Below are 9641 nucleotides of genomic sequence, written 5' to 3'. Positions count from 1 at the left end.
CAGCCAACGATGTTGGTGTATATATACAGTTTCACCTTTTCTTCTCTGACTCTGCATCAGCCTACAGAAACAAAATGGGACTAACACACACAAGAGTTTTTACCTAGCAACATAACAGCCAAAGCTTACAAAGTCATGTTGCCAGCTATGTTTACATTTTGGACTCAATCATTGCAATTAACAATGAAGCTAGCTAACTACCTAGTTTACTCATGAATTAATTTCATCACAGTAAAAAAGGTAACCCTTCTGACAGACGTCTTTTCGTAACTTGACGTGTTGCGTGCTTACGTCTGACAGCGCTTGCGCCCCTTGCACAATCCAGGTCGTAGTTAGCTAGCATTGCAAGGAGCCTATCTCGCTTAAAAGATGATGTCCCTTGTCGCTCGTTCGGGGGCATTTTCCCCATACTTGCAGGCAACGAACTATGCAGTTGCTGGACCACTAAAAGCACTTATTCCAGGGGTGGTTGTAAAGGGAGAGAAAGTGTTGGTAGACACGAAGAAACCTTTCCTAACCCGCGAGTCCCTGAACGGTCAGAGCCCCAAGACTGGGCCGGCAGTATCAGTTAGCATAAATGGTAAGTAGTTAAGCAAGCAAGCTAGCTAACAGCATGGAATGGCTAACGTTAATAATCGGGTTATTTGTTTTACTTGTGGAAGAGTCATTGACATAAGATGTTAGGACTTGCTGTTGTAGTTTACCAAAGTCCAGTGTGTATGCTGTAGAATCTGAGAGGGTTGTTTAATAAATTAGCCTAGTGTTCATTAGCTAGACGCGGCCTAGTAGCCAGCCAAGTAGCGAACTAAGGTAGCTGACTGCGAGGTCGGGACCAAACGCTTAGAACCCCCCCAAGAAAGTGTTGGGTAGAAGTACAATTCATTTCACATATCGATTGGTTCTAATAATATTTGAACAAGTATTTCGTTTGCTTGCTAGGTAAGTATGTGGGGTGTCCATGATGAACGAGGCTAGGATGTAACTTGCAGGAGCAGCACTGCAGTATGGTGGCACAAGGTTAGCACTGCAGCAAAGACCGTACAGTATGAAGATGGGCAGAAACTGCTTCTCCAATAAAAATCCCAGATCATGCTTGTAGGTGATGCCGTGTCGATGTTAACTAGCGCATGGCCTGGTCTGCTTGGTCTGTTTTGCAAGCTTTCCACGAAGTCTAGCGATGTTGCGCCTTTGGGTTTAGAAACTGACTGCAGTGTGGAGTCACAACCTGGTTAGCAAACTAAATAGCTAGCTAGCTGCTAGTGCTACCTTTACTGATGTAGTAATGTCGAATTTTTATAGTTCTAGTTAAGATAACATTACATAACCCATTCAGGTGGGTCTTAGAGATGCTAGCCAGCAGATTCTGACACTACCATTAAGCTTGTTTACACTGAGCTGCACTGGGGGTCAGAACGCAATGATGGATATATTAAGGCACCATGGCACTGGCGTGAGATATTGGTTAGAAAGCTTACCTCTATGCAGGGATGGGATATGCAACTGCACTCCAAATTGTACCTTAATCCACACTGATAGATCGAGAAGATTGAAATATTGCTTGTTTTCCCAGAAAACTGCCCTTTTCATCCTCATGCTAGCTAGCAGTAGCCACTGCAGCCAGTTTGGTTGACACAGCCATTACAAACAGCTTATTTTGTTGTTCAAAGTGATTTGCCATTCCATAATGGCTACTGCTAGCTAGCATGAGGACGAAACAGTATTTCGGTCTTCTCGATGTATCAGTGTGGAGTAAGGTAAAATTGAGTACAGTGGCATATTCCATCCATGCGTTGAGGTAGAACACCCCCAGGTGGTGAAGGTAGGAAACAACATCTCCACCCCGCTGATCCTCAACACTGGGGCCCCACAAAGGTGCGTTCTCAGCCCTCTCCTGTACTCCCTGTTCACCCATGACTGCGTGGCCACGCACGCTACCAACTCAATCATCAAGTTTGCAGACGATAATACAGTGGTAGGCCTGATTACCAACAATGACAAGACAGCCTACAGGGAGGAGGTGAGGGCCCTCGGTGTGTGGTGTCAGGAAAATAACCTCTCACTCAACGTCAACAAAACAAAGGAGATGATCGTGGACTTCAGGAAACAGCAGAGGGAGCACCCCCCCATCTACATCAACGGGACAGTAGTGGAGAAGGTGGAAAGTTGTAAGTTCCTTGGCGTACACATCACGGACAAACTGAAATGGTCCACACAGACAGCATGGTGAAGAAGGCGCATCAGGCCTGTCATCTAAAACACTTTTACAGATGCACAATAGAGAGCATCCTGTCGGGTTGTATCACCACCTGGTACAGCAATTGCACTGCCCTCAACCGCAAGGCTCTCCAGAGGATAGTGCGGTCTGCACAACGCATCACTGGGGGCGAACTACCTGCCCTCCAGGACACCTACACCACCCGATGACACAGGAAGGCCAAAAAGATCATCAGGTACAACAACCACCCGTTCACCCCACTATCATCCAGAAGGCGAGGTCAGTACAGGTGCATCACAGCGGGGACCAAGAGACTGAAAAACAGCCTCTATCTCAATGCCGTCGGACTGTTAAACAGCCATCACTAACATGGAGAGGTTGCTGTCAACATACAGATTCAAATCTCTGGCCACTTAAATAAACAGACTTAATGAAGGTGTCACTTTAATCATGTTTACATTTGAGGGATCACTAGTCACTTTAAATAACGGCACTTAAAAATATTTACATATCCTACATTACTCATCTCATATGTAAATACTGTATTCTACACCATCTACTGCATCTTGCCTATGCCGCACGCCATCGCTCATCCATATATTTATATGTACATATTCTTATCCCTTTACATTTGTGTTATTTATCCCTTTACATTTGTGTGTTTTAAGGTAGTTGTAAATTAGTTAGTTTACTTGTTAGATATTAGAGGTCGACCGATTTAATTAGGGCCGATTTCAAGTTTTCATAACAATCGGTTATCTGTATTTTTGGCCACCGATTTGCCGTTTTTTTTTTTACTTTTATTATTATTATTATTATTATTATTATTATTTTTTTATATATATATAAATATTTTTTAGCTAGGCAAGTCAGTTAAGAACACATTCTTATTTTCAATGAAGGCCTAGGAACGGTGGGTTTAACTGCCTTGTTCAGGGGCAGAACAACAGATTTTTACCTTGTCAGCTTGGGGATTCAATCTTGCAACCTTACGGTTAACTAGTCCAACGCTCTAACCACCTGCTTTTCATTGCACTCCACGAGGAGCCTGCCTGTTACGCGAATGCAGTAAGAAGCCAAGGTAAGTTGCTAGCTAGTATTAAACTTATCTTATAAAAACAATCAATCAATCATAATCACTGGTTAACTACACATGGTTGATGATATTACTAGTTTATCTAGCCTGTCCTGCGTTGCATATAATCGATGCGGTGCGCATTCGCGAAAAAGGACGGTCATTGCTCCAACTTCTACCTAACCATAAACATCAACATCTTTCTTAAAATCAATACACAAGTATATATTTTTAAACCTGCATATTTAGTTAATATTGCCTGCTAACATGAATTTCTTTTAACTAGGGAAAATGTGTCACCTCTGCAACAGAGTCAGGGTATATGCAGCAGTTTGGGCCGCCTGGCTCGTTGCGAACTGTAAAGACTATTTCTTCCTAACAAAGACAGCCAACTTCGCCGAACGGGGAATGATTTAACAAAAGCGCATTTGCGAAAAAAAGCACAATCGTTGCGCGACTGTACCTAACCATAAACATCAATGCCTTTCTTAAAATCAATACACAGAAGTATATATTTTTAAACTGGCATATTTGGCTAAAAGAAATTCAGGTTAGCAGGCAATATTAACCTGGTGAAATTGTGTCACTTCTCTTCCGTTCATTGCACGCAGAGTCGGGGTATATGCAACAGTTTGGGCCGCCTGGCTCGTTGCGAACTAATTTGCCAGAATTTTACGTAATTATGACATAACATTGAAGGTTGTGTAATGTAACAGGAATATTTAGACTTATGGATGCCACCCGTTAGATAAAATACGGAAAGGTTCCGTATTTCACTGAAAGAATAAACGTGATAGTTTCCGGATTCGACCATATTAATGACCTAAGGCTCGTGTTTCTGTGTGTTATGTTATAATTAAGTCTATGATTTGATAGAGCAGTCTGACTGAGCGATGGTAGGCACCAGCGGGCTCGTAAGCATTCATTCAAAACAGCACTTTTGTGCGTTTTGCCAGCAGCCCTTCGCCAATGCATTGCGCTGTTTATGACTTCAAGCCTGTCAACTCCCAAGATTAGGCTGGTGTAACCGATGTGAAATGGCTAGCTAGTTAGCGGGTGCGCTCTAATAGCGTTTCAAACGTCACTCGCTCTGAGACTTGGAGTAGTTGTTTCCCTTGCTCTTTATGGGTAACGCTGCTTCGAGGGTGGCTGTTGTCGATGTGTTCCTGGTTTGAGCCCAGGTAGGAGCTAGGAGAGGGACGGAAGCTATACTGTTACACTGGCAATACTAAAGTGCCTATAAGAACATCCAATAGTCAAAGGTATATGAAATACAAATCGTAGACAGAGAAATAGTCCTATAATTCCTATAATAACTACAACCTAAAACTTCTTACCTGGGAATATTGAAGACTCATGTTAAAAGGAACCACCAGCTTTCATATGTTCTCATGTTCTGAGCAAGGAACTTAAACGTTAGCTTTTTTACATGGCACATATTGCACTTTTACTTTCTTCTCCAACACTGTTTTTGCATTATTTAAACCAAATTGAACATGTTTCATTATTTATTTGAGGCTAAATTGATTTTATTGATGTATTATATTAAGTTAAAATAAGTGTTCATTCAGTATTGTTGTAATTGCATTATTACAAACAAAAACAAATCGGCTGATTAATCGGTAGCGGCTTTTTTCGGCCCCCAATAATCGGTATCGGCGTTGAAAAATCATAATCGGTCGACCTCTATTAGATATTACTGCATAGTCGTAACTAGAAGCACAAGCATTTCGCTACACTCACGTTAACATCTGCTAACCATGTGTATGTGATCAATACATTTTTTATTTTACCTTTATTTAACTAGGCAAGTCAGTTAAGAACAAATTCTTATTTTCAATGACGGCCTAGGAACAGTGGGTTAACTGCCTGTTCAGGGGCAGAACATGTGATTTGATTTGATTTTCCTAACACCGTTTCCAGTGTCTTAATGTAACCATGATTGCAATCTGACCCCAATGCAGCTCAGTGTAAACAAGTGTAATGGTAGAGTTGGAATCTGCTGGATAGAGTGAGGAGTGCTTTGTTGGTCACCAGTTTAACCTTACATTTTAGCTAGGGAGTTGGTGGCTAACTACATGTAGGCCAAAGGTGTATTCATTACATGCATTTTGTTGTAAAATGTTTAGTCTGTTGCAAAACGTTTTGCAACGTTTCTATTGGGCAAATTCAGGAAGGTCCCTTTTCGTTACGTTTGCTCTGTTTGGTTCTTAACCTCTCTGGCGCATGTGGGACGATTTCGTCCCACCTACGTAACAGCCACTTCAATCCAGTGGCGCGATTTTTGAATCGTTTGAAATACTATTACTTCAATTTCTCAAACATATGACTATTTTACAGCTATTTAAAGACAAGAATCTCGTTAATCTAACCACACTGTCCGATTTCAAAAAGGCTTTACAACGAAAGCAAAACATTAGATTATGTCAGGAGAGTGCCCAGCCAGAAATAATCAGACACCCATTTTTTAAGCTAGCATATCATGTCACATAAACCCAAACCACAGCTAAATGCAGCACTAACCTTTTATGATCTTCATCCGATGACACCTAGGACATTATGTTATACAATACATGCATGTCTGTTCAATCAAGTTCATATTTATATCAAAAACCAGCTTTTTACATTAGCATGTGACGTTCAGAAAAAGCATTCCCACCGAAAACTTCCGGGGAATTTACTAACAGTTTGCTAAATTACTCATGATAAACGTTCACAAAAAGCATAACAATTATTTTAAGAATTATAGATACAGAACTCCTCTATGCACTCGATATGTCCGATTTTAAAATAGCTTTTCGGATGAAGCACATTTTGCAATATTCTAAGTACATAGCCCGGCATCACGGGCTAGCTATTTAGACACCCACCCAGTTCAGCCTTCACCAAAATCACATTTCCTATAAGAAAAATGTTCTTACCTTTCTTGTTCTTCGTCAGAATGCACTGCCAGGACTTCTACTTCAATAACAAATGTAGGTCTGGTCCCAAATAATCCATCGTTATATCCAAACAGCGACGTTTTGTTCGTGAGTTCTAGACACTATCAGAATGCTACATCACGGTCACGAGCATGGCGCATGGCGTGACAAAAAATGTCTAAATATTCCATTACCGTACTTCGAAGCATGTCAACCGCTGTTTAAAACCAATTTTTATGCCATTTATCTCGTAGAAAAGCGATAATATTCCGACCGGGAATCTGCAATGAGCCTAAACACCCGAATAAAATTTCTCCACGGGGGCGAATCGTGCACGCGCCTCATTCAATGGTCCTCTGATCGGCCACTTACCAAAGGCGATAATCTGTTTCAGCCAGAGGCCACCTCGTCAACCTTCAGGTATTTCCCGGGTTCTGCGAGCCTATTGGAGCCCTGGGAATTGTCACGTTACAGCTAAGATCCTTACTTTTCAATAAACAGATGCAAGACGCACGACTCCTTGTCAGACAGGCCACTTCCTGCATGAAACCTTGTCAGGTTTTTGCCTGCCATAGGAGTTCTGTTATACTCACAGACACCATTCAAACAGTTTTAGAAACTTTAGGGTGTTTTCTATCCAAGCCTGAACAATAATATGCATATTCTAGCTTCTGAGTTGGTGTAGGAGGCAGTTAAAAATGGGCACATATTTTTTCCAAAATTCTCAATACTGCCCCCTAGCCCAAACAGGTTTTAAACCGTTTTCGTTGCAAGACATATTGAATAGGCCCCGGCTAATGGGCTAGCTAACTTAGAAAGCTTGCTAGCTAGCTACTTTATTGAGGATTTAAACTTGACTTTTGAACAATCTAATTAGCTATTGACTTGGATGCATCTGCTGCTATAATGTGCCCTCTGGTACTTTCCTATCACATGCCATTGTCTATCTCTTAGTACTGTTTTGATTGTTTATCTAATGGACAACTTTTTTTAATTTTTCAGCAAAAGCTGCAGTCCGCTTCGCTCACACTGACATTAAGGTGCCAGATTTCTCTGATTACCGCCGGCCTGAGTTGCTTGACCCCAATAAATCTTCTCAGGAGAGCAGCGAGTCCAGAAAAACCTTCTCCTACCTTGTCACCGGGGCCACAGCTGTGGTGGGTGTCTACACAGCCAAGACCGTGGCCACACAGTTTATCTCTTCCATGAGTGCCTCAGCTGATGTCCTGGCCATGTCCAAGATCGAGGTCAAGCTGGGAGAGATCCCAGAGGGCAAGAATATGACCTTCAAGTGGAGGGGCAAGCCTCTGTTCATCCGCCACCGGTCTGAGAAAGAGATCGCCGCCGAGGAAGCTGTGGATATGGCTGAGCTACGTGACCCCCAGCACGACAAGGACCGCGTCGCCAACCCAAAATGGATCATTGTCATCGGCGTGTGCACCCACCTGGGCTGTGTACCCATCGCCAATGCCGGTGACTATGGCGGATACTACTGCCCCTGCCATGGATCTCACTACGATGCCTCGGGCCGCATCAGGAAAGGCCCAGCCCCACTCAACCTGGAGGTGCCCTACTATGAGTTCCCAGATGAGGACACAGTAATTGTAGGCTAAATTATTGGACTGAGATCACAGATCAGTATGTTTCTGTCTGACTCATTATTCCATCCATTAGCAGGCACAAACTCTGTTTCAGGGTGGTATATTGTAAGTAATAAATGTACATTTTATCTGATTGGGAAATAAATAAGAGGTTTTCAATCTCCGCTAAATCTAATACTGTACCAAAATACGACCTGGGTTGTAAATGAATGATGGGGTTTATTTCGCCTAATAGTAATGATGTTTTAATAGTGCAGGTACAAGGGGATTGACTCAAAAACATACACTTGCTTACAGACAGTTACCTACAATTGTGTCCGAAGGTGATTCTCAAGGGTTAATGTCATGAATGATGGCTTTATGTTCAGTTTCAGAGAGATACAGGAAAGGTTTTGTCTCAGATTTTGTTGGGACGATTTAGAGTGCTAGGTAAAGTTGTTTAATGGTAATATTGGGAGAGGTTGTATATTTTCTTCCTATCGATATCCCTGTTTTGCTTCGGTCGCCGTCACATAGATTAACATTACACATTGTATACAAGAAAGGAAAGGGGTCAGTGTGGGCTGACAAAGGCATTGAGTGTTTAAATCAATGCTAAAGCAACAGAACAGTCACATTTCTATTTTTCTATTATTGAGCTGCCTACAGAGTTATGTAAAAATGTATACTCATGTTAAGCTAATAAATGTTTCACAGAAAATCATATTCCTTTTGTGTGCTATTTACAGCTTGCAGCTCAGACTGGGTTGCAAGTGCACTACACAGCAGCAGCTTGCCTCTCTCTAGTCTGAATGGCATTTGAACATTTCCGATGCACCTGCTAAAGCAAACGTCAGATTTGCGAGTACATTTCATTTAGCTATCAGGCTGGGTTAATAACATGGACCCTCGTTTGATTTGACATATAAGTCAAAACTACGGTCCGGTTTAGTTCTTATAAATGACTGGTTGACGTCGGCTAGTTATAGATAAGGATAACCGCTCAAGGTGTGTCATAGTCTGGTATGAAGAGAGGCCTGGTGTCTGAGGTGGTCTTGACTGCGAGCTCTGGTGATTAGGAGAGAAATGGCTGCCCAACCCGCCTGGCATTCCCACGCTTCATTGACTAATAACCAGCTAATAATAAAGTGCTTGATGTCTTCCTCTCTCCGGGGCCACAGAGACAAGCTATGCATAACTGCCTGTGTGCGTATTTATTTTATCCAGATGGATTCCTTGCAATCCGTGTACATTAAATAGGATTGACGTGACCTGTTACTGTTTCGGTTCAACCTTGAAGAAATGTCCCCCTTGGAATTCCACAAAGACTCCAATAACTACACTTGATATTGGTTGTAAATTGCCATCTATTGTACATTTTGTTTTTGCATTGTCCGATGAAACAGGTTTTGGGTGTGACGTTGACACAGAATTCCCCACTGGCATTCATACTGCTGATTGGTTAAACTTATGTCAGGGAGAAGGCTATAGCAAATTTCCAGAATGCCAAATGAGTAATGTTGCTGGATGTTGTGCTCTCTAAAGCAGCCACGTTGTTGGGGACAGCTTTTTGACAAGCCTTTCACATCATTATATATGTAGAGGCCTCTAACCAATGCCTTATTTTTTTGTGCAGATTTCCCTGTATTTTGACAGATGCCATGACATTCTTTAGGTCAAAATTGCCCATTCTCCTGGGTGGAGCTGAAGGATCAGAGGAGTTGGAATGGTTGCTCTCAACCAAGCCAACTTGTAGAATGCACTTTATTTACATATAATTTCATGTATATTAATTAATAATGGAACATCTATTTGTAGGCCTATTTTATAGAGAATTAAGCAACTCCTGT

The 9641-nt window shown here is 42.0% G+C and overlaps 1 protein-coding gene across 1 annotated transcript; it reads left to right on the top strand.

Moving 5' to 3' along the window:
* The first annotated feature begins 298 nt into the window (after positions 1-298).
* LOC115202928 (cytochrome b-c1 complex subunit Rieske, mitochondrial) lies at positions 299-8515 on the top strand. Its single transcript, XM_029767104.1, has 2 exons — positions 299-580; positions 7214-8515. The coding sequence occupies exons 1-2, from the start codon at positions 370-372 to the stop codon at positions 7822-7824; spliced, it is 822 nt and encodes a 273-aa protein (XP_029622964.1). The 5' UTR covers positions 299-369; the 3' UTR covers positions 7825-8515.
* The last annotated feature ends 1126 nt before the right edge of the window (positions 8516-9641 follow it).

This window comes from Salmo trutta, chromosome 12 (genome assembly GCF_901001165.1).
Source record: "Salmo trutta chromosome 12, fSalTru1.1, whole genome shotgun sequence".
In the NCBI taxonomy this organism is placed as follows: Eukaryota; Metazoa; Chordata; class Actinopteri; order Salmoniformes; family Salmonidae; genus Salmo; species Salmo trutta.
Note: the sequence above shows the minus strand (reverse complement) of the source record. Positions and strands in the feature narration are given on the sequence as shown.